We start from the raw sequence: 24,698 nt of genomic DNA, 5'->3' as shown, positions 1-24,698 counted from the left end.
TGGATAACAAGGGTAGCCAATGGTAGGCCGTATGTATGGCAGCAGGATTTGGCCCCTTGCCACACCTCTGGGAAAAGTCAAAAATGGTTGTCTGAAAATTTCTACGACTTCACCAGTCCAAATGTTTGGCCTCCAAACTCCCCAGACCTTAACCCCATGGATTATTTTGTATGGGGCGCAGTTGAAAAAGACACCAATCGCACTTCCAGTAATACAAAAGCCCAGTTAATGGATAAAATTAAAACAGTTTTTGCGACCCTTCCCAGGAAGACTGTAGCATCTGCTTGTTCGAGGTTCCGAAGCAGAATTGAAGCTGTGATCGATGCTAATGGTGGTTATTTTGAGTAAATCTTGTTGATAGTATTGTAATTAACTCTGCCTGTAATGTTTTTTTGTCAATTCATTAAATTTAATAGATACAAAGAAGATTTTCTTTTTCCTTACGAAACTGTCAAATTTATCCCGAACACCCTGTACATGTGCAGGTACACCACTGATTTTCCAACAGTTCAACTCTCATTACAGCAAAATGTAGACACTACAGGAACAGTTCCCTATAGTGAATTTCTTTTAGTACAGTATTGAACCTAGGGGACTTTAGCTGAAACTTGTGAGTAGTTTGTAAAAATGAGTAAACCATAGCATATAGTTATAGCAATATTTGCTATGGTGAATGTTAAGTGCATTAAGTTAATTGTACTCTTATGTATACAATCAGCATTGTTAGAAAAGTTTCAGATGCACTACCCCGAATGTGGGAATATTCTAAGATCAGGTGAACTTGTGATTTATAAAGTGTTGGGAGTTCTGCAGGTTAGAAGTGCCATTTTAAATGAAAATGGCATACTGGGGATTTTCAAAGCTGAAGAGCCTATGGATGTGATGTAGTTTGTACCAGAATAATAGGATAGATGTGGAAGTCAACAAAGAGGAAAAGAAATGGATCTTGATTGGCAATCAGAATATTAACAAAAGTAAGAGGAAGCAAAGTCAGATCTTTCTTCTAACAAAGAAAACAAGATCGTGTTTTAATAGCATTGAAAATTACTAGATTATCTCATCCCCATTGGAAAATGGTGGAGAGATTAGTTTAAGGAATTAGCTACAGAAGATCATGAAGCCTGAATTATTTCAACACTATAAGGTTTCTCGAATGAAGAAAAGAATGGAATTTACTGAAATGAGCAAAACTATGGATATGATTTGAGATTAGTAAGAGGTCAAAGCTAAACAGAATAGTATGGAAAAGCACAAAGCTTTGGGCATGGAATAAAACAAATAACCAGAGAGGAAGATGGAAATCAAATTACCAAGGAGGTGACCATAAGAGGGTAGCAGAGTAAAGAGGCCTTCATGCCAAACTCAATCAAATGCCCTGAAAATATATAGGACAAGAGGTAATGAGTTTCTTCAAACTTTTCCAAAGCTCATATCTAAAGCCAGATAAAGTTTGCTAAAAGTTCTATGGAATGAAAGTAACAGAGTAAGATGAATAAAGGTACTAGCATCAGAACCACCAAGTTCAGAATTTTTTTTTTTTTTTTAACTAATCAGGCTTATCAGATACAATTTTCATTTCATAAACCGTCACAGAACCAACATTTCTTACATTAAAGTCTTTAACACGCAATCAAGAAGTTTTACCCACTGTGCAACTACTTAGATTTATTTTCTTTGATGGATTATTTGTCTCATCAACTATACATACGTATATCAATACAAGATGTTTTTTTTAATGAGGAAAACAGCAAAAAAAAAAGTTTTTGAAGAAGTCAAAAGTGTCACTAATTAACGTGCCCATGTATAAATAATATCAACTTATTAAAGGGAAACATTTTTACAAAATGCAATCTGCTAATGACTCTTAATGACACCATTAAGAGTCACCACCACCTTATAATTGATTTCGATGTGATTTTCCTTATTTGTTTAAAAGCAATTAATTTATCTTATGAATTTATTATGGAGATGGCTTTTTTACAGAACAAGAAATCTTTCTTTAAAGAACATACCAAAAACAATAAAAAGGAGGTTCCATCCTTTTTACTGTTTATTTTTTTTTTAAATAAAATTCGGAATTAAAAGTCAAAGCAAAATTAATAAAATTTTATTATATTAACTCATTCTATATAGTAAATTGATTCACAATACAATATAAACACAAAGAACAATACTCACTTCGCGGTTTCTAATTTTTTTTGCATATGAGCTGTTCTTTCCTTGGCTTTAATATATGCTGGTCGTTTCTTATTTAGTTCAACTTCCTATTGTAATAAAATATAATATAAAATATATTATATTATACAGATATTTTATAATATAAAATTTCTGTATAATGGCTGTGTTAATATATATAAGGAATAATTAATTGCTAACAATGAATACGTGTGTAGAGGCTTAATGGATTTTTTTACAACACTCAAAAAGAATTAAAATAGACTTTAATACTTCCTATATTTCGTCCTAGTCACTAGGACATCTACGGGGATTACAAAAAAATTAATGTAACATATGCACAAATAACAAACAATACTAAGCCCAACCACGTGGGTGACACTAAAGTCCTATCTAGGTAGAGCGCCCTCTAAGGGCAGTAGTAGGTGGCCTGGAATGTAAGGTGGGAACTCTGATGATGAGTGTTTCCCAAAGCTTCGGAAGCTTAATGCACCCATATTTATTGAGATTTGGTTGGTTTTTGAGAGCTGCTGCTGCTTCTAAGAAAAGTCTCTCTTTCTTGAATTTGCTGTGGTGGAGCATGGTGGTTTTCTTCCATGATACGCTGTGGGTGGTGTCCAAAACATGGTCAGCCAAGCCTGAATGGCCATAGTTGTGTTTGAAGATGTAAGACTTGTGTTCCTCTAGACGGATGGATGCTGATCTGCCTGTCTGTCCAAAGTACGCCAGCTTACAGGAACAGGGTACTTTGTAAACTCCAGGCAGAGAGAGAGGAGGGAGCTGATCTTTCGTAGAACGGATAAGGGTAGCCAGTTTGCGGTGGGGCTTATATGCTGTGTGTAGATTGTATTGTTTTAGTATCTTGGCTATTTTTTCAGATGTGCCACGGATGTAGGGTATGGTGATGGCATTTTTAAAATCTTGTTGACGAGAAGGAAGGGGAATGGGGGAGGAGTTGATTATTTTTTTGATACTGTGATCGCTGTAGCCATTGGAGAGGAAGGTGCTGTGTATGTGGTTAAGCTCATTAGTGAGGGCGGTTCCACTGGAACAAAGATTATGGGCTCTCTTGGTAAGGGTTTTAATGATGCCATATTGTTGTGAGGGGTGGTGGTGGTGGTGGGAGAGTTTGTGAATGTATCTGCCTGTGTGTGTGGGTTTTCTGTATACGGTGAAAGTAAGTGTATCATTAGGCAGGCGTGTGACTAAGGTGTCTAGGAAGGGTAAACAATTGTTCTTTTCCTTTTCCATAGTAAACTGGATTCTTGAATGTAGACTATTGAGATGACTGGGGAAGGAGTCTAACGTGTCTGGGCCATGAGGCCAAATAGAGAACACATCATCTACATATCTTAGCCAGATAGAAGGTTTGAGTGGGGCTGAGTCTATGGCTCGTTTTTCGAAATCTTCCATATAGAAATTGGCAAGGGGGGTGAGAGGGGGGAACCCGTGGCAGTTCCCTCTATCTGCTTGTAGATTTTGTTGTTCCAAGAGAAATATTCAGAGTTAATGGCAAAGGAAAAGAGATCTAAGATGTCAGAGGGAAAAACCTTTTCTAAGAGAGATAAGGTGTCAATTAAGGGAATATTGGTAAACAAAGAGGAGATATCAAAGCTTACCGATATGTCTGTCTTCTTCAAGGTTAAATTTTCTGTGAGGGCTTTAAAGTGGGTCGAGTTTTTTATATAGGAAGGGGACCTTCCAGTGAGGGGGATCAGAGAGTTGGCCAGCTGTTTAGATAGTCTATAGCAGCTTGCTATTTTCTGTGAGGGCTGAGGATCAGAGAGTTAGACTATCTAAACAGTTGGCCAGCTGTTTAGATAGTCTATAGCAGCGTGCTATTTTCTATGAGGGCTGAGGATCAGAGAGTTAGACTATCTAAACAGCTAAACAGTGGCACATCTGAAAAAATAGCCAAGATACTAAAACAATACAATCTACACACAGCATATAAGCCCCACCGCAAACTGGCTACCCTTATCCGTTCTACGAAAGATCAGCTCCCTCCTCTCTCTCTGCCTGGAGTTTACAAAGTACCCTGTTCCTGTAAGCTGGCGTACTTTGGACAGACAGGCAGATCAGCATCCATCCGTCTAGAGGAACACAAGTCTTACATCTTCAAACACAACTATGGCCATTCAGGCTTGGCTGACCATGTTTTGGACACCACCCACAGCGTATCATGGAAGAAAACCACCATGCTCCACCACAGCAAATTCAAGAAAGAGAGACTTTTCTTAGAAGCAGCAGCAGCTCTCAAAAACCAACCAAATCTCAATAAATATGGGTGCATTAAGCTTCCGAAGCTTTGGGAAACACTCATCATCAGAGTTCCCACCTTACATTCCAGGCCACCTACTACTGCCCTTAGAGGGCGCTCTACCTAGATAGGACTTTAGTGTCACCCACGTGGTTGGGCTTAGTATTGTTTGTTATTTGTGCATATGTTACATTAATTTTTTTGTAATCCCCGTAGATGTCCTAGTGACTAGGACGAAATATAGGAAGTATTAGTCTATTTTAATTCTTTTTGAGTGTTGTAAAAAATCCATTAAGCCTCCAACATGAGGCTAACAATGAATCTTTATTTTTTAGGACACAATTACAAGGTATTCTGATAAAAAGCACTGGTTTTCATCAGAAAACTGGTTAGACAGGTTAATAACCAGTCTAATTTCAATATGCCTGGTTATAAGAAAACTGTACTTTCAAAAAAAACTAATTTCAAAATGAAATAATTATTATCAGAGAACTCCAGGAAATCAGGGACTCATTGCAAGAGGTTAAATATCACCCACACCAGCTGTCAAACCTTTTCTTGAATTCATTCACACCACCTGAACTCACTATGTACAAAGGCAAACCATTCCAATTGCACCACTCTATAAGAGAAAAATCAAGTCTCACCCTATCCTGGCTGCATTCATTCCCAACTTCCACAAATGCCCTCTCATCATCTCCCTACAATGCACAAAATGAAACCTTCAACTTACTAGTATCCTATCATTCTTGTTTGTCCTGCTTGATACAACCTCACCTAGACAATTGCAAAAGGCAAAATAACTTCCTTTTCCTTACATGTCCATGTTTGCATCAGCAATGCAATTATCTTTTGAATTGCATTCGAAATCTTGTTATATGACTCTTGCACTTCAATTTCCTCTCAACTAAAACTCCAAGATCCTTATTATAATCAGATTCTTCTAGCATAATTCCTCACAATATAATATGGAACTGAAATTAAATTGTACTTAACTGTATTACAATGGTATGTAAATGAAATCAAATATCAACTAATCTTGCTAAAATTGGAAAAAGCATGAACATGGCAGTCTCGAGGTAACAGTTAGCCAATTATTTAATAATATGGCTGCTAAGTTGATTTCATTTATTTATTCTTTGGTAATGCAAGCCAAATAAACCTCTAACATACCTCAAAACATCTTTAACAGATTGAACTGAAATATTTTGTATACACTGGTATGAGGGTGATCTGAAAAGTTCTTAGCCTCAACCATAGATGGCAACACTATCAGCATGATTTTTTTTCCCTAAGTTGGTACATCTGTCATAAGCATCCATGTGAAATTCCAAGCCATTCTATCAAATGGTTTGTATTATACAGCTGTCTGAAGCAAATGTGTTGTCTGTATCCCTTGAAATGGATAAAACAGACAAAACAGATAAATTAGTGAAATGGGCTGCCGAGGTTAAACGTGGCTGTATCAGCCTTGAATATGATCCACATGAAGGACATCCAAAATGTGTAACAACACCAGAAATCATTGATCGACTGCACAGTATGGTATTGGATGACCGCGAGTCAAAGTGCTGTGAAATTGCTGAGACTATAGACATTTCCAAAGAACATGTAGGATATATTTTGCGTGAAGAATTACAAATGAAAAAGCTTTGCGCAAGATGGGTGCCGCACTTGATCAAAAACGCACACGAATGAAAATCTCTGAACAATGCTTGGAGCATTTTAACAAGAATAAAACTGATTTTGTGCATCCATTTATTACTATGGATGAGACTTGGATTCACCATTACACACCAGAATCCTAACAGCCGTCAAAACAGTGGACAGAAACCAGTTGTTCAGTGCCAAAGAAGACAAAGTCAGTGCCATCAGCAGGAAATATCATGCCGTTGTTGTTTTGGAATGCTAAAGGCATTTTGTTTATTAATTATCTTGAAAAGGGTAAAACAATAACCGGGGAATATTATTTCAATCTTTTAACCAGACTAGACGAAAAAATTCGTGGGAAAAGACCCAATTTGCAGAAGAAAAAAATCACCTTTCATCAGGAAAATTAAGGGATCTGCACTATGAATTGTTGGAACATCCACCCTATTCCCCAGATTTGGCTCCCTCTGATGTCTATCTCTTCGCAAAACTAAAACCCTTCCTCACTGGTCAGCATTTTTCTTTAAATCCAGAGGTGATTGCATAGATAGGTATTTTGCAGATCTTACTGAGAACCACTACAGAGATGGGATAATGGCACTGGAACATCGCTGGAATAAATGTATTAGTCTTAAGGGAGATTATGTTGAAAAATAAAAATACAGGTAACCTTTGTACAACGTGGTGTACAAACTGTAGTAGCCCTTGTTCAACGAGATACTTATACAACGCGGTTTCGATAAAAACACGGTCTATAAACTGTAATAACACTTTATCTTTTCATATATTTTTCACCCTGTGGATTAAAAATCAAATTTTATCTTTGTTAAATTTGCATCTGCAAATATCTCACATGTAGTTATAAGTAGGAAAGTTATATTAGGGGAAATACTCTTTAGCATGCATGTACCTCAATTGTTTACTGTCTAAACTGTTTAATATTGAAAATTGTCTTTGTTTTCTACCAGGAAAGCTCATTAAAAATCGTAAGTGTGTGTTAATTTCAAGCTGAGCACTTAATTTTCTGGAGAGTTACATACAATATGTAATGCTTTTTTATGTAAAACTTTTATTTTTATAGTAATGACCAGTTAGACCCTTTTGCACTATGGTTGAAAACGAAATTAGTGTCTCAATCAATGAGAAATATATTTAAATTAGGAGGAAATGGTAAAATTAATAGATGAAGTCGAACCAAATGGTGGGGAAAGTTCTGCCGAAGATTCTGATTGTGATGAATCCTTTCAAGAATTCAGTTTAAAGAAATTAGTGGAAGGATGGGACTTGACAAGAAAGTTAGGAAGTTATTTTATGGATAACGATCCTTCAATGGAGCGGTGTAGAAAATTCACAAGACAACTGGATATTTGTTTAGCTCCATATTATGAACTTAATAAAAAATTGCAACACAGTGGAAAGCAAAATCTTATTACTGACTTCTTGATAACTAAACCAGCCGAAGTATGCAATGAGAATTATACAAATGATGTCCAAGAGATTTCAAGTGATGACATCTGGCCACTCATAAATAAAGAACATCTACAAAATGTTTGTTTTGAAGGCAGTGATGATGATTAAAATATGCACTTCATTTTATTTTGCCTAAAACATTTATGCATTATGGGCAATGAAGTTTACATACAATTTGTATTTTTATAAGTTTATACTATGTATTTTGTTTCATAGTTTATATGTTTTCTTAACTTATATGAATTACCTGAATTAAATAAAAATATTTTTTGTTGGATATGTCATTGTTGTTTATATAATTTAAAAAAAAAAACGATTTCGGAACATAACCATACTTTTTCTGTGTGATCTGAGTCTCGCATAACGTAATTTATATAACATGGCATTTCTGTGGAACCTAACATTCGCATTATAAGAGGGTTACCTGTAATTTTAAAATTATAAATTCGTTTTATCATTGTTAGGCCGAGAACATTTCAGATCACCCTCATAGGTTCAGATTTTTTGAGTTGTGTTAAGATTACCAGCCAGACATGATGATCATTTGGGAGATGCCTAGTAAATCTTCTGAGGAAGCAATGTCATGGATTTCTGATTAATAAAGTTTTGATGATAATAACTTGGCATATACATAGGTTTTACAGAAACCTCTACAATGCTCTTTACCCACTCTGATATACAAAAGATTTCAATTCCATATGCTAAAGGTGTTCTGCTTGAGTTCTAAAAAAAATTGATTTAACCACATTTATAACTATTTAAATATAATATAATAAAATAAAATAACAAAGCTGAACAACTATTATTTTCCTTCCAAGAAAAACTAACACTACTTTCTCTCATAAGAATTTCATGTTCATGCTGCTATTTTGCTATTTTGTTTTGTATTCTTTTCAATAGAAAGGAATACAAAACAACAAGATTTTATCACAATCGTTAAACCACATACAACAGGTTGACCCAACACAGACTGGACACTATTTATATGGTCTTTGTCACAGCCAAATTACACAGGAATGAATGCATTTAAACATGAAAGTAACGTGTATCAAATACAGTCCAGAACTGTGATAACACTAGCCAAAATCTGAATAATTAGTACATTGCAAATTGCAGAATGTGAGTGGGTAAGCATGTGGAAGAAAGTACTAAGTATATTATTCAAAATGGAGGTCATTACTGTCAAGGATTCATTCAATGATACGACCTCTTTCATTTGTGATGACACTACCCCAGTGTTTTGCCCATTAAAGTCACTCATAAGAAGTATGGACCCAGGCAGTTGCAAGATAAGGTTATCAAGATCTATTTCATTTAACTCAGCACCTGGTGGTAAATAAACTGAATATACGGTAATAAGAAATCCCATGGATAAGCAAATAACTACTGCTTCCAGGGCAGTGTTAAGCTGGACACATTGTAAAGTAGTTATGACTGACTACTAAGATAGCTACTTCACTGTGAGCCAGGCATCTTCAGTTCTGTCCTTACAAACAACAGTAAAATGCCTTAAGGTTGGATCTTGACAGGGTTTTAAATATGTGTTCTGCAAACAGAAACAGAAAGGTTTGTGTTTCTGCAACAAAATTTTAATATCATCAATATTCTGGTGAAATCCCGACAGCTGCATTGTAAAATTTTCCTATTGTACTGGCTTTGTAGGCTTGTCCAATTTTTGGGAGGTTGAGGGCTTACCTTTGTCAGGTTTATATTTATCAACTGATTTTTGGAAGTATGGACAATCAGGGTCCATCTCTTCCTCTGAAAAAAAAGTCAACACATTATCTGATGTGTCAGGATCATTTTGTAAATTTAATTTACTTACAGGGAGACCAAAGTATCCATTTTTCTCTTGTGGAGATGTCTAGTGGAACAAGGATATCTTTAAGTGATATCCTTGTTCTAATTTTTTTTCATAAGCAGGTTCTCATCAAATCAACCATTTTTGCAGTTGTTTCTGGAGTGAGACTGTAGGTCATGCGACTAATGCACTCACAAACATAAAGCTCACATATGGTGAAATTATCAAATGGTGGAATAAACATACATGTTTAAGATGCTGCTGACAATTTCTGACAATTAACTGCCACCTTCCTAGCATAAGAGAATCTCAGGACAGATGCAGTGGTGGCTAGCTTCCTTTATTACATCCTGATATGATATATTTTGTTCTGTTTTAATCTTTTGTATTTCTTTTTCATTTTCCACTTCTAACATGCACAGGAGTAAGCTGGATGATCTTCCTGACAGTTGACACATTTGGCTTTCTTTGAAGAGCAAGATTTGTTTATCATGCTTTTTATTACCATGTCAGGCACAGGTGGCAGAGCCACAACAGGCAAGTTGAGCATGCCCATATTTCTAAGATTTAAAGCATCTTAATGGATTAGGGAAGTACAGTTTACCAGAACAGTTGAGTACCCTGCTTTTATGATGTTGGAGAATTAGGTGTATTAAAAGTAAGGATCACGTTCCTGGATGGAACCAAGTGACCATCTCAACATATTAGGATGCACTTCACACCTGTCACTCCCTGATCTTTAAGTTCTGAACATTTCTCTTCATCAGAAAGAGATCATATTTTGATATCAGTCCTATACAAGACTTGAGTATTTTATGAGGTGTTACTGATTGGTAACACCTCATAAAATTTTATGATTGGTATTCCACCCATTGAAGTTGCTCTCAGCAGTTTCTCAGAATGTTGCCAACGTGATGTTTACACAGAGGAACAGTTTCTTAAAAACTTTGGGAGATCCTACAATTCCTTCTTAACCCTTCTGAATTAATATGAGTGACATTTTCTCTATCGGCTTTTCATCTGTTGCATGGATGATCAGAAACACTAGTAAATTTATGCTGGTATCACACGTTTTTTACTTCTGTTATCAAATGATGTATCCACACTATCAGTACTTGGTTGGAACCTTGGTAGGATCCCTGAAACATTTGAGGATGAAGAATTCATGCTCAAGGGATTTTTTTTGTTTGACATGAGAGCATCCCAACCACCACAAAGTCACCAATGGATACCCACTGACCAGCAAACAATGACCCTGAATGCTAAACCAGCACCACAGTAAGCCTTGGTCCTGACTCCAGACTATGGGATGAGAGACTTATTGCAACACCATTGACCCTTGCAGAAAAACCACCTTGCCAAATCATCCTGGTCAGGCCATCCAGGACTGCCTGTCTTGCCAAAACAGAGGCCAAAGTAATGCAAGACTACCAGATTCTTTCCCCTCTTCCACATGACCACAGATTGCACTGCATGGCAAACATGGTGGCAGGGCGTTGAATCCCAGAGATGGTGGTATGGAAGAAAGGATAATAAAAAAAGACTCAGAAGAAGACATGCATTTTTGAAAAAAAACTTTAATATAATTTTAGTTTAATATAACTAAAATCTACATTCGACATTTCGATCTTTATGTCAAAGTCATCTTCTGAAGCATACAACTATACACAGAAAACAAGCTACACTACAATCAAACAGGTTTGTTAAAGTTACTGACCAACCGCTACAACAATTGTTGGCTTGACCTCTGGTGGAAAAAAAAAAAAAATTATACATGAATGCTAGAGTCCTTTTATTAGTGTTATCTGTTGGTTGTAGACATACATTGAGTACAACAACAAGTCTATGTATCTATCTATATACATATATTAACATCATGATTATACATGTACATTCCAGCCAGTTGGTATGGAATGGTTTCTAATACTAGCTAAAGATTGGCTAGAGTCCTGACTTATGCTGGATCTTATATATTAGGTGGGCTGAATGTGTGCCATCCAGATCCTTGGAATAATTTTCATGCCATCTTTGTTGTTGATATTTGGATGGTTTATCAGGATTTCGCAGGCTTCATTAAATTTCCTTTCATACCAGGTTTTTGTGTGGTGTAAAGAGTGGGTGCTTTTCCAGATGATTTGGTGTAAGGTGTTGAGCACATGATCTGAGAGGCCTGCTTCACCATAATGGTTATATTTAATGTGTGTAATGTGTTCTTTCTTGCGTATAGGGATTGTCCATTCTGTTTCACCAATGTACGGTAAGTTAAAGGTGCAGCGGTTTCAATAGACTTCAGGATGTGCCAATGGGAGGAGGGATCCTTAGAGGAGCTGAATATCGTTTTAAGTTTAGTGAGTGGTTTAAAGGTGGCATCGAGGTTATAATGTTGTAGGATTCTGTTGATTTTTTTCTGATAACCCTTTAATGTATGGGATGGTTATGGTTTTATTGTAATCTAGATTCGTTTTTGTTGTTGTTTTATGGAGTATTTTATTAATAGTATTTTTGTTATATCCATTATTTATGAATGTGTCGTTGATGATTTTCAGTTCTTGTTTTAGGGCTTGCTGGTTAGAGCAAATTGTTGTAGCTCTGTTTTTAAGGGTGTTAATGACTCCATATTTTTGTGATGGGTGGTGGTATGAATTATGGTAAGTTAAAGATATGTATTTCCCTCTTGATCAATCGGTTGGCCTTTTTAAAGTGATGCAGAGACAATAACCTTATTCCTATCTGCATCAGGCTAAAAAAGAAATTTACATCTGCTAAAGCACTCCGTATTTATGTTGAAAGTTTATTTTCCACTTGGTTAGAGTATAATAAATTTAGTTTAATCCTTTATCCAAGTGTGAGCAAACAAAGTTTGCGCCTGAAAGTATCTTCAGGACTGGGTTAAGGTGGTACACACCAGGGCAACTCGTTGCAAAGGTGGAGCAAGCTACCAACACTCCTATCCTAGTATCTCCTATAATGCAAAACACATCTCCTTGCGGATATGTCTATTGTTATGCATTAAGGGAAGGGCCACTACCCAGACCGGTTTCGACCTTTATTGAGGTCTCTTCAGTGGGAGCCAGGCCCAAGTCGAGATATCAGGCAGAAGCATTAGCAGGTCATCTCCACCTATAGGAATTGCCAATTGGTGTGCCACCCTTTTTTAATAAATTACTCTGGATTTAGAGAAAGATGTTGAAAGTTTATTTTCCACTTGGTTAGAGTATAATAAATTTAGTTTAATCCTTTATCCAAGTGTGAGCAAACAAAGTTTGCGCCTGAAAGTATCTTCAGGACTGGGTTAAGGTGGTACACACCAGGGCAACTCGTTGCAAAGACCTCAATAAAGGTCGAAACCGGTCTGGGTAGTGGCCCTTCCCTTAATGCATAACAATAGACATATCCGCAAGGAGATGTGTTTTGCATTATAGGAGATACTAGGATAGGAGTGTTGGTAGCTTGCTCCACCTTTGCAACGAGTTGCCCTGGTGTGTACCACCTTAACCCAGTCCTGAAGATACTTTCAGGCGCAAACTTTGTTTGCTCACACTTGGATAAAGGATTAAACTAAATTTATTATACTCTAACCAAGTGGAAAATAAACTTTCAACATCTTTCTCTAAATCCAGAGTAATTTATTAAAAAAGGGTGGCACACCAATTGGCAATTCCTATAGGTGGAGATGACCTGCTAATGCTTCTGCCTGATATCTCGACTTGGGCCTGGCTCCCACTGAAGAGACCTCAATAAAGGTCGAAACCGGTCTGGGTAGTGGCCCTTCCCTTAATGCATAACAATAGACATATCCGCAAGGAGATGTGTTTTGCATTATAGGAGATACTAGGATAGGAGTGTTGGTAGCTTGCTCCACCTTTGCAACGAGTTGCCCTGGTGTGTACCACCTTAACCCAGTCCTGAAGATACTTTCAGGCGCAAACTTTGTTTGCTCACACTTGGATAAAGGATTAAACTAAATTTATTATATCCGTATTTATGATCGCACAGAAAACCAATGCTCAGAGAACAGATCCAAACAGCCCGCCAAAACCTAGCCATAACGCAAAATCTGGTTTCAAAATTGTAATCTGAACTATTGAACTATATTAATCCAGACATTCTACAAGTACTTGAAAGAATTACTGACAATTCGGCCAAATATACCCTGGAAAAGAATAAAAAAAAAAAACTCAAGACCAAATTCCACAGTTTGAAACAACGGCAAAATATGGCTGCCAATCACAAGAATCCATCCAATCATGAGACCTCCTCCCTGATAAACACCAACAATGAACAACAAACAAGGGAGACAAGGAGCGACCAACCACCACAAGCAAGAACCATGTGATCAACCTATCAAACCACACCCTGAACAGCGGCGAACTTATGCTACTGAATAAAGGACTTAACTACGCAATAGCACCTAAAAAGGTAAACAAATTGGATTTTATCTACCACATAGAAAGAAGCATCAGGTTCCTACCTAACAATATAGCCGATAAAATATGACTAGACACTAGTAATGTCCTAAACATTAAGAAAACCATACAGAACAATCTCGCAAAAACAAAACTAACAGCAATTAAGTCATTAAAAGCCAACCAAGACATAATAATAACGAAATCTGATAAATGCAATGCCACTGTCTTCCTTGACAAGTCAACATTCATACTTCAGATGAATCAACTAGCAGCCGATAACAACACATATAAGTTGGTAAATTATAACCCAACAAACAGGATAAAGGATAAAACAGAGAAACTACTCAAGTCCGTCACTTCATGGCCACCGGACACGGTTAAAAAACTCAAACCCCACTACGCCCGCACCTCCAGAATATATGGGGTCCCGAAAATACACAAACAAAATGTTCCCCTTCAACCTATTGTGGAAGGAATTGACAGCGAAAATTACTACTTAGCCAAGAAATTAGCATCAACACCCAAGGAGTTGGTAAGTCATTCCCCCTCCTACATAAAGAACACACAACACTTTATAAACAAAATTAAAAACATAACACTCGACAAAGACGACTTATTAGTCAGTTTCACCGTTTCTGCCCTTTTCACTAATGTCCCCCATCAATGACACAATTCTCCTTACAGAACAAATTTCTGCCCGATATTACGGCCCTCTTTGCCCACATATTACAGTCCGGTTACTTCGTGTAGCAAAACAAATTTTACCTACAAAAAGAAGCTACAGCCATTGGCTCACCACTATTTCTCCCCCCCCCCCATCGCTAACTTCTACATGGAAACCTTTGAGCAAACGGCTCTTGATTCTGCCACACTAAGACCGACAGCCTGGCTTAAATACGTCGACATGTTCAAGATCTGGCCGCACGGGCGACAAACGCTAGACACATTCCTTAGACACCTGAATAAACAACACAAACGCATACAATTTACCATCGAAATCGAAAATCAAAACTCGCTCCCATTCCTAACACGCTAGTCACACGTCCTCCTTCAGGCAGTCTATCCTTCATGGTCTACAGAAAACCGACACACACACACACACACACACACTGGCCAATACCTACATGCTAATTCATACCACCATCCATCACAAAAATATGGAGTCATCAACACCCTTAAAAACAGAGCTACAACAATTTGCTCTAACCAGCAAGCCCTGAAACAAGAACTAAAAATCATCAGCGACACATTCATAAATAATGGATATAACAAAAATACTATTAATAAAATACTCCACAAAACAACAACAAAAACGAATCTAGATTACAGTAAAACCATAGCCATCCCATACATTAAAGGGTTATCAGAAAAAATCAACAGAATCCTACAACATTATAACCTCAATGCAACCTTTAAACCACCCACTAAACTTAAAACGATATTCAGCTCCTCTAATGATCCTCTCATCCCATTGGCACAACCTGAAGTCTATTAAAACCGCTGCACCTGTAACTTACCATAAATTGGTGAAGCAGAACGGACAATCCCTATACGCAAGAAAGAACACATTACACACATTAAATATAACCATTATGGTGAAGCAGGCCTCTCAGATCATGTGCTCAACACCTTACACCAAATCAACTGGAAAAGCACCCACTCTTTACACCACACAAAAACCTGATATGAAAGGAAATTTAAGGAATCCTGCAAAATCCTGATAAACCACCCAAATATCAACAACAAAGATGGCATGAAAATTCCAAGGATCTGGACGGCACACATTCAACCCACCTAATATATAAGATCCAGCATAAGTCAGGACTCTAGCCAATCTTCAGCTAGTATTAGAAACCATTCCATAATAACTGGCTGGAATGTACATGTATAATCATGATGTTAATATATGTATATAGATAGATACATAGACTTGTTGTTGTGCTCAATGTATGTCTACAACCAACAGATAACACTAATAATAGGACTCTAGCATAGATGTATATTTTTTTTTTCCCCCCACCAGAGGTCAAGCCAACAATTGTTGTAGCGGTTGGTCAGTAACTTTAACAAACCGGTTTGATTGTAGTGTAGCTTGTCTTCTGTGTATACTTGTGTAGAGGCTTAAGTGCTGTGAGGACATATGTTGGAGGTTTAATGGATTTTTTACAACACTTAAAAAGAATTAAATTAGAATTTAACACTCCTATATTTTGTCCTAGTCACTAGGACATCTACGGGGATTACAAAGACAATTAATGTAACATGCACACAAAAACTTACAATACTAAGCCCAACCACGTAGGTGACACTAAAGTCCTATCTAGGTGGAGAGTCCTCTAAGGGCGGTAGTAGGTGACCTGGAATGTAAGGTGGGACCTCTGGTGATGAGTGTTTCCCAAATCTTCGGAAGCTTAATGCAACCGTATTTGTTAAGATTTGGTTGGTTTCTGAGAGCTGCTGCTGCTGCTTCTAAGAAAAGTCTCTCTTTCTTGAATTTGCTGTGGTGGAGCATGGTGGTTTTCTTCCATGATACTCTGTGGGTGGTGTCCAAAACATGGTCAGCCAAGCCTGAATGGCCATAGTTGTGTTTAACGATGTACGACTTGTGTTCCTCCAGGCGGATGGATGCTGATCTGCCTATCTCTGACATCTTAGATCTCTTTTCCTTTGCCATCAACTCTGGTTATTTCTCTTGGAATAACAAAATCTATAAGCAGATAGAAGGAACCGCCATGGGTTCCCCCCTCTAACCCCACCTGGCCAATTTCTATATGGAAGATTTCGAAAAACGAGCCATAGACTCAGCCCCACTCAAACCTTCTATCTGGCTAAGATATGTAGATGATGTGTTCTCCATTTGGCCTCATGGCCCAGACACGTTAGACTCCTTCCTCTGTCATCTCAATAGCCTACATCCAAGAATCCAGTTTACTATGGAAAAGGAAAAGAACAATTGTTTACCCTTCCTAGACACCTTAGTCAGTACCCTGTTCCTATAAGCTTGTGTACTTTGGACAGACAGGCAGATCAGCATCCATCCGCCTGGAGGAACACAAGTCGTACATCGTTAAACACAACTATGGCCATTCAGGCTTGGCTGACCATGTTTTGGACACCACCCACAGAGTATCATGGAAGAAAACCACCATGCTCCACCACAGGAAATTCAAGAAAGAGAGACTTTTCTTAGAAGCAGCAGCAGCTCTCAGAAACCAACCAAATCTTAACAAATACGGTTGCATTAAGCTTCCAAAGATTTGGGAAACACTCATCACCAGAGGTCCCACCTTACATTCCAGGCCACCTACTACCGCCCTTAGAGGGCGCTCCACCTATATAGGACTTTAGTGTCACCCACGTGGTTGGGCTTAGTATTGTAAGTTTTTGTGTGCATGTTACATTAATTGTCTTTGTAATCCCCGTAGATGTCCTAGTGACTAGGACGAAATATAGGAGTATTAAATTCTAATTGAATTCTTTTTGAGTGTTGTAAAAAATCCATTAAACCTCCAACATAATAATCTTCTGTGTATAGTTGTATGCTCCAGAAGATGACTTTGACATAAAGATCGAAATGTCGAATGGATTTTAGTTATATCAAACTAAAGTTTTTATTCAAACACGGTAGTTGTCTCAATAATTTTCAAAAATGCATTCGGATCACCGTGTAAGCTTAAAAGAAAGAATACAGGAAGAAAAGCAAAGAAAAAAAGAGAAGAATGAAATGGACCAGTACCATCACTAGGAGGTCCCCTCCACTACAAACAGGTCCCCCCCACACACAAGGAGGGGGGTGAGGATTGGGCATTAAGTCAGAAGCCCTGTTGGTTCTTTGCATTCCTTAAAAGATTATGTGAAGGTCTCCTCCCAGTTATTCAACTTTGACCCTTAAGCATCTTCAGATGGCACACTTCTTTGGAAATTAAAATTATTTCAAGTGGAATGAAGATATCTATTACAGAATTGTTTCAACAATTCAGCAGTGCAAATGTCTGCATCAGATACTTCAAGAAGAGTAACCAGTAATCCAACCAAGGAAATCAACCCTTGGCATTCCATGAAGAAGAAGAAATTCACTATGCTGATATCCAAAGTATGTTGCAAATCCTTCTAATTATATTGTAGATGGGTTTCACTGGTTAAAGAAATAAACAACAGTGTTCAGAGAATAGTTAAGATTACATGGAATTCTGTAAACTTGACTATTTCTGCAAGATCTGTGGCAACAGCAAATACTGAGGCATATCTATGTGCTGGATCTGTACAATTGGAAAAGGTAAGTTCACTGGCACTGTGAAAATTAAACCTCCAAGAAAGATGACTTCATTATTAGGAAAGTTGGACCAGATTGAACAAATGACACACTTCTTGGAGAAAGTGGAATAGAGAATATATTTCCATATCTATAAAAATTGTTAGACCAATTCACTCAGTGCAAATGTTTGGATGAAATATTGTAATAGTGCAACTAAGAAAATAGTTATAAAATTATGCAGAAAATCCCTTGGCATTCTTAGCATGCCCAATAACAACAAACATCTGTGTGAATGTTGCTCCATAAAAGAAGAAATCAACATTATGCTGAGATCTGAATTGCCTGATGGCAAAACTAGCCTCAATATAGTTAGAAGAATCATTGGTTAAGGAAATAAAAAAGGGTGTTTAGAGAATAATTAGAATCACCTGGAATTATTGTAGGCTTGTGAAAACCATCTGTGTGAGATCTGGGGAAAAAAAAAAAGTATTCCAAGTACACTTGGGAAAGGAAAGTTCATTGTATTTGGGAACATTAAAATCTCCAAAGAAAAAATACTTCACTTTTGGGTTAGTTAGACTGGAGAAATTCATAATTAGAAATATCAAGTTGTTTAAAATAGCTGATAATGATAACAAATAAATTTGATTGAATGAAAAGATCTTAGAGGAGCAGACATGTTTTGACATAAGTGATTAGACAAACATACATATGTCACCTTTCAGATAAAAAGTCAGAGTATACATTGGGAAAAATGAGATGCACAGAGAATCAAGAAGAAAGCTGAGTATGTCAGAAAAACCAGGTGTAGTTAGGCAGACTAGAGATGGAAATGGGTATATGGTTGGAACTAAGACCACGTACACTGGTAATGTAAATCTGCCTGGCTTCTGTATGTGAAATATTTCTCATTGCTTGACTTTTCAGGAATGTGACACTCCCACTCCACTAACACACACAACTACTACAAAAACAACAGAGAAGATCTGCATAGTGAAGAATATTCACTAATTGACCTGAAATCCTACTAAGACAGTACAATTGAATTCAATCCAGTATATACCGTGTAATACTTCTCTGCAGAATAACCATTTCACAGCTGTATTGTAAAAGCAACTCTGAAAACATCACTTCAAACATGGTTTGGGCATGTCAAGTTTCCTACAAGCAAAGGAGTGATATCATATTGAGAAATGAAACTTATCTACCAACTAGTTATGCATCAATTCCATTTACTAAATAGATTACTATTTAGCAAATGGAGATTACTTACTGTTCTGTACTGAGCTAGCACCATTAGCAAAGTCTCTCCCCATCATTACAAGGAGCAGAAAGACACTTGGAGAAAAAACAGTCATTCCGTGAATGGTTTCTTCCTCATTGTTAAGATAAAGAATTCTATCCTTCCTTAGAGGCTTAATGGAGAGTGAGTTTTCTCCCAGCACTTAAGCCTTAACACACAGATTATGTCTGCCCAATGGTAGTAGTCCATTTTTACAAAAGTTATAATTTGATAGCATTTCATTTATTTCAGGTTTTGAATGGAATACATAATTAGTAGTTCTAAAACTAACAGTACTAATTTCTGATTAAGAAATTAAGAACTACTAATTATGGTATTCATGATACTGTACTGTGGATGCTTAGAGATTTGCTAGCTCCATCAGAAAAAGTTGATTACTACATCTAGTTTATCACTACTAACTAATTCTAACAAAATTCATATGCATCACACACTAGAGGGTAATGAAGGGAATGAAATACAGATTGGAATTTGCTTCTTCTCATTTCTCTTTCTCCATATGAAAAATATAAGCATTGGGTTTAGGAGCTCTATACAGATTGAAATTAATAAAGTAAATATTATTATTATTAAGAGAGTCCTCCAGAGAATCAGGAAACTCATTGGGGGAGGACATACTATTTGCACCAGCTGTCATACCTGTTCTTGAATTCATTCACACTACTTGCACACCCAACACCAATCCATTCCAATCACGAACTACTACTACTCTATCAGAGAAAAATCTAGCCCTAACCCTTCTTGACGGCATTCATTCTCAACTTCCATGGATGTCCTCAAGTCATTTCTCATCCTCAATAAAATGAAAAATTCCATCTATTGAAATTTTGAATAACCCATTCAGAAGTTTGCAAGTCTCAATCACATCGTCCCCCCTCTTTCTCCTGTTTGCTAGCATCTGCAGTCAAATCTGTCTTTATAATCAGTATTTCACAATCCTGATATCATTTTTGACACTCTCCTTTGCACTCTCTCTCTCTGTCTGTCTGTCTCTCACACAACCAAAACCAGGCGACCAGACTGCATACAATAATCCATGTGAGGTCTTATTTCGGCCTTGTAAAGTGGCAAAATGACTTCCTTATCTTTACATGTCAAAGTTCGTTTCAACATTGCCATTATTCTCTGAGTTGTATTTACAACTTTTACTATAAGATCCATGAACTTCAACTTCCTGTCTACTAAAACCCCAAGATCCCTAACATCATGAGTTTCTTCAAGCATAAGGACCTTTCTTCAAGGTCTGGTTCGGACCCATCAAATGTGTGCAAAGATGTCTACATGTGTAAGGCATTAGAGAAGAAAAGAGATCAGCAAGTTGTCCAACTATGTCAGGCAGACTGCAAACAAGAGTATACAAAAGACCATGCAGGTAGATTATTATGTCTGCACACGAATGCTAGGAGCATCAGAAAAAAGGGGTAGAGTTTGTTGCCGTAGTCAATATGTTGTGACCTCAGATTGTAGGAATTAGTGAGATCTGTCTATCAGAATCAGACTTACTAACTGGTATTGAGTGTCATGGGTACAGTATTTTTAGGAAGGATAGAGTGGATAGGAGAGAAGGGGGCATGCTGCTAATGATATTGCCTGACTTAAATCCAGTTAGAGTTGAGACCAATGAATGCAGTATAGTACACCCACACTTTAGAGAGCTGTCGTTGGCACGATGCCAAGAAGAGTCAATTTATGTTGAAGGGGAGAAAGAAATAAGGCGATGTACAAATTGGTCACCAACAGGCAAAATCACGTGCTTTATACGTAAAATTTTCCAACTGTTATACAAGCAAAATAGTTACCACTTTAAAAACTACAATGATCATAAAAGAGAAGTTAATTTTCCCGTGTAATAAAAAACACTAATTCTACAATAAGGATTGATTACCCTATTATCAGAATGGATTCTCCATGCACAGAAGTCTCTAAGGGTCTCGTATCTGTGGGCGTACTATAATACTACTAACAATAATTCATGTGGCAGTGAGTTTGAAGCCATCTAGTGTGATGTGGAATCTATCAAGACAAATTACATAGTGGGGTGTTGTTACAGACCTGGTGGATCGGTTGAGGATGATGAAGAAATGCATCACCAAAAAGAAAAGGTGAGCGCGAAAAGAATAATCATAATGGGAGACTTTAATTATCCAAATATTGATTGGGTAGCAGTAGAATCTCATGAGAAGAATGAAAATGCATTTATTGAGCTGTTGTGGGACAACTTCCTCAAGCAACAGGTGACAGAAGGAACTCAAGGTCAAAGAGTGTTAGATTTTATTATAGTGTCAGAAAGCATTTCAGATAAAGATGTAACTATTCTGCCTACAGTTGGTGACAGTGAGGTACTCACTTTGGAAGTGACTAAGTTTATGAATGTTCCATTCAGAAAGGGTTACATGCTGAACTACAAAGCAGGAAATTATGACCAACTGAGGAGTATACTGAGTTCAGTGGAATGAGATCAGTTGCTGGATGAAAAGAATATCGACAGTGCATGGGAAGCATTTAAACAATATTTAAATGATGCGATATCAGAATGCGTCCCGAGAGTTCAAAGAATAAATAGCGTAGGAGTCAAATGGATGTGTAATTTTATTAAGCAAGAGATTCATAAGAAAAGGATGATGTGGAATGAATATTCTTTTATTTTTATGTTGAGCCCATACACAGGAGGTTGGTTGGTCAACCTATAGTACATTAGTACCGTGTATGGGTAGTGGGTTGGGAAAGGAGGAATTTGTTTACGTTTGATTTGAATGACTTTAAATTGTATTCCTTGGGAAACACAGCAGGTGGGCGAGTTCCACAGTGCACCAGTTGCAAGGATGAAGGAAGAGGAAAAGAAACATGTTCTGTTTGTTTCTAGGTGTACTGTGAAAGGATGTGCAGCAGCTGCACGTGTTCCAGTGAGCTTAGTGCCGAGTGGAGGAATTATTGATGTTATTTCAGATGGGCATATCCCATGGAAATATCTGTAGAATATACATACTGCAGAGACCATACGTCTGTGTGAAAGTGGGGGGAGAGAGTTGGTAAAGGATGGATCATTGATAAGTCAAATTGCTCTCCTCTGTATTGAGTCGAGCATTTAGGGGGCCCACCCCATATGTCGGAGCAGTATTCAATAGCTAGGAAGAATTGTGATTTGTATAATGTGAATAGCTGTTCGTGGGTGAAGTAATATCTTGAGCGAAAGAGAAATACTAGTTTTTTAGAGGCTGAGGATGCAATGGTTGTGATATGTGTATGCCAGGAGAGGTTTGATGTGAGGGTGATTCCAAGAAGTGAGACCTCAGATTGTCTGGAAATTTGGGTATCGTCAAAAAGGATACTGGGGAAAAATGGTTCTTTTTTTTTTTTTTTTTTTTATGGGAAATAGTACAGAACTGGGTTTCATTTGGCGTTGAAATTTATGAGGTTATCCAAACCCCATTGTAGGATGGCTTGGAGATTGGAGTTGAGGGTGGTGGTGGTTGATGTTCTGTAGGTTGAGGGGAGTTGTTTAAGGTAAGGCTTATCAAATGCAAGAGAGGAGTGTAGAGTGCTCTCATCTGCAAAACTGTTTATTGGTTTGGAGGTCAATTGCAGTAGGTCATTGATATATAGCAGGAAGAGGGTTGGTGAGAGGACAGAACCTTGTGGGACCCCAGCATTAATTGAATGGTCAGAGGATAGAGAGCCATCCACCATCACACACAGTGTGCGTCCAGACAGAAAGCTGGCAATCCAACTACAGAAGTCCTGGGTCAGACCGAATGATGGTAGTTTGCCTAGTTGGCATTTGTGTCAGACCCGGTCAAAGGCTTTGGAGATATCTAGTGCAACCACTTGAGATTTACCAAACCTCTCCATAGCATTTGCCCAGAGATGGGTGACGTATGTGAGTAGATCTCCTGTTGATCGGAAGTGGCGGAATCCATATTGGCAGTCATTTATTTGGTGAGTGTCTTCAAGACAGTGTAAGAATTGGGAATTGATGATTTTTTCCATTACTTTTGACAGGACTGAGGTAAGCGAGATAGGGCGATAATTGGATGGCAGTAACTTGTCACCCTTCTTGGGAATGGGCTGAATATAGACCAATTTCCAGTTTTGGGGACAGATTCCAGTGGAGTAAGAGAGAGAGAGAGTATATATAGGTAGCATAGGATAGGGGTCAGTTGTCAGTTCTGGAGCAAAAACTTTCAGAACAATTGGGGGGGGCGTGCCATCAGGGCCAGGAGACTTTTTTTGTGTCTAATTTGGAGAGTATTTTTCTGATCTCATCCTGGCAAAAGGATATAGGGGGCATTGTATTTTGGGTGTCTGGAATGGTTGGGGGACATTTACCATCGTCATTATGCATGCATTTTCTGTGGGTGATGATGCAGTAGAGCCATCTAGGTATGATAGGGGTGGGAATAGTGTTGGACAGAAGTTATGGCCAATTGCTTTGGCAAGAGACCAAAAGGCTCAACTGTCGTTTGGACAGGCTGCTAGTTTCCTGCTTTCTGCTCTTTCAAACTCTGTTTTGGAAGCATTGATTGTTTTTTTAAACTTTATTACGGGCTTCGGTGTAAGCTTTGAAGGAGGATGAGGTTCTTGATTTCAGCCAGTTGTGGTATGTCTGGTGTTTCATCTCTACTGCCTTGGCACATCTTTTGGAGAACCAAGGTTTTGTTAGGGAATGGCAGTTCAGAGTGCTATGTGGAATGTATGTATTCATGCCAGTGAGGATTACTTTGGTAATAAGCTCGGTGCATATGTTTGGGTTGGAAGGCCAGAAGCAACAGTAAAACCATGGGAATGCAGCATAGAAGTTGCGGAGGCTGTAGCACTTGGCACTGTTATAGTGCCAAACTCCTCTTGTATGGGAGTGTCTGTATAAACGTTGTTGCATGGGGGGAGGAGATGAGCACTAGGTTGTGGTCAGAACTGCCCGGGGGTCTCACTATTCTCACTGTGTATTTGGAGGGGTCATTGGTGAGGAAGAGATCTACGGTGTTTGGGGAGTGGTTTGGGTTATCTGGAATTTTGGATGGAATCTAGAAAGTTGTGTAAGGTCGTTAGTGATGGCAAATGTTTCAGCATCTCTGCCTACAAGATCTGTACAACTGGAGGAGGAAAGCCAGCTAGTATTGCGGACGTTAAAAAAGGAAAGTGGGATTGGAGAAAGTTGATTTTTAGGGAGAGGAAATTAAAGAGCTCAGGGTGATTGGTTGTTGGGAGAGCGATAGAGACAGCATATGAATTGGACTGAGTGGTAAAGGGATATTTTCAACCAAAGAAGGTCAAAGTTGGGTGATTCTAGGTTGGGTGCTCTCTGGCAAGGTATGTCAAAGCGGATGTATGCGCAGACACCACCCTTAGGACGAAAGTTGTTAAAGAGTGAGTAGTTT

At 37.9% G+C, this 24,698-nt stretch overlaps 1 protein-coding gene across 1 annotated transcript in view; it reads right to left on the bottom strand.

Moving 5' to 3' along the window:
• SMC1 (structural maintenance of chromosomes 1) overlaps nt 1-24,698 on the bottom strand; it is a 551,991-nt gene that overhangs the window by 413,373 nt on the left and 113,920 nt on the right. The window contains exon 7 of the mRNA XM_090412308.1: nt 2,179-2,264. Within this exon, the coding sequence (XP_090268434.1) occupies nt 2,179-2,264 (86 nt within the window). The remainder of the gene's footprint in view (nt 1-2,178; nt 2,265-24,698) is intronic.

The sequence above is a fragment of the Typopeltis vanoorti genome, chromosome 2 (assembly GCF_054136105.1).
Source record: "Typopeltis vanoorti isolate ZY-2024b chromosome 2, IOZ_Tvanoo_1.0, whole genome shotgun sequence".
NCBI lineage: Eukaryota > Metazoa > Arthropoda > Arachnida > Uropygi > Thelyphonidae > Typopeltis > Typopeltis vanoorti.
This window is presented reverse-complemented; position numbering and strand designations above follow the sequence as displayed.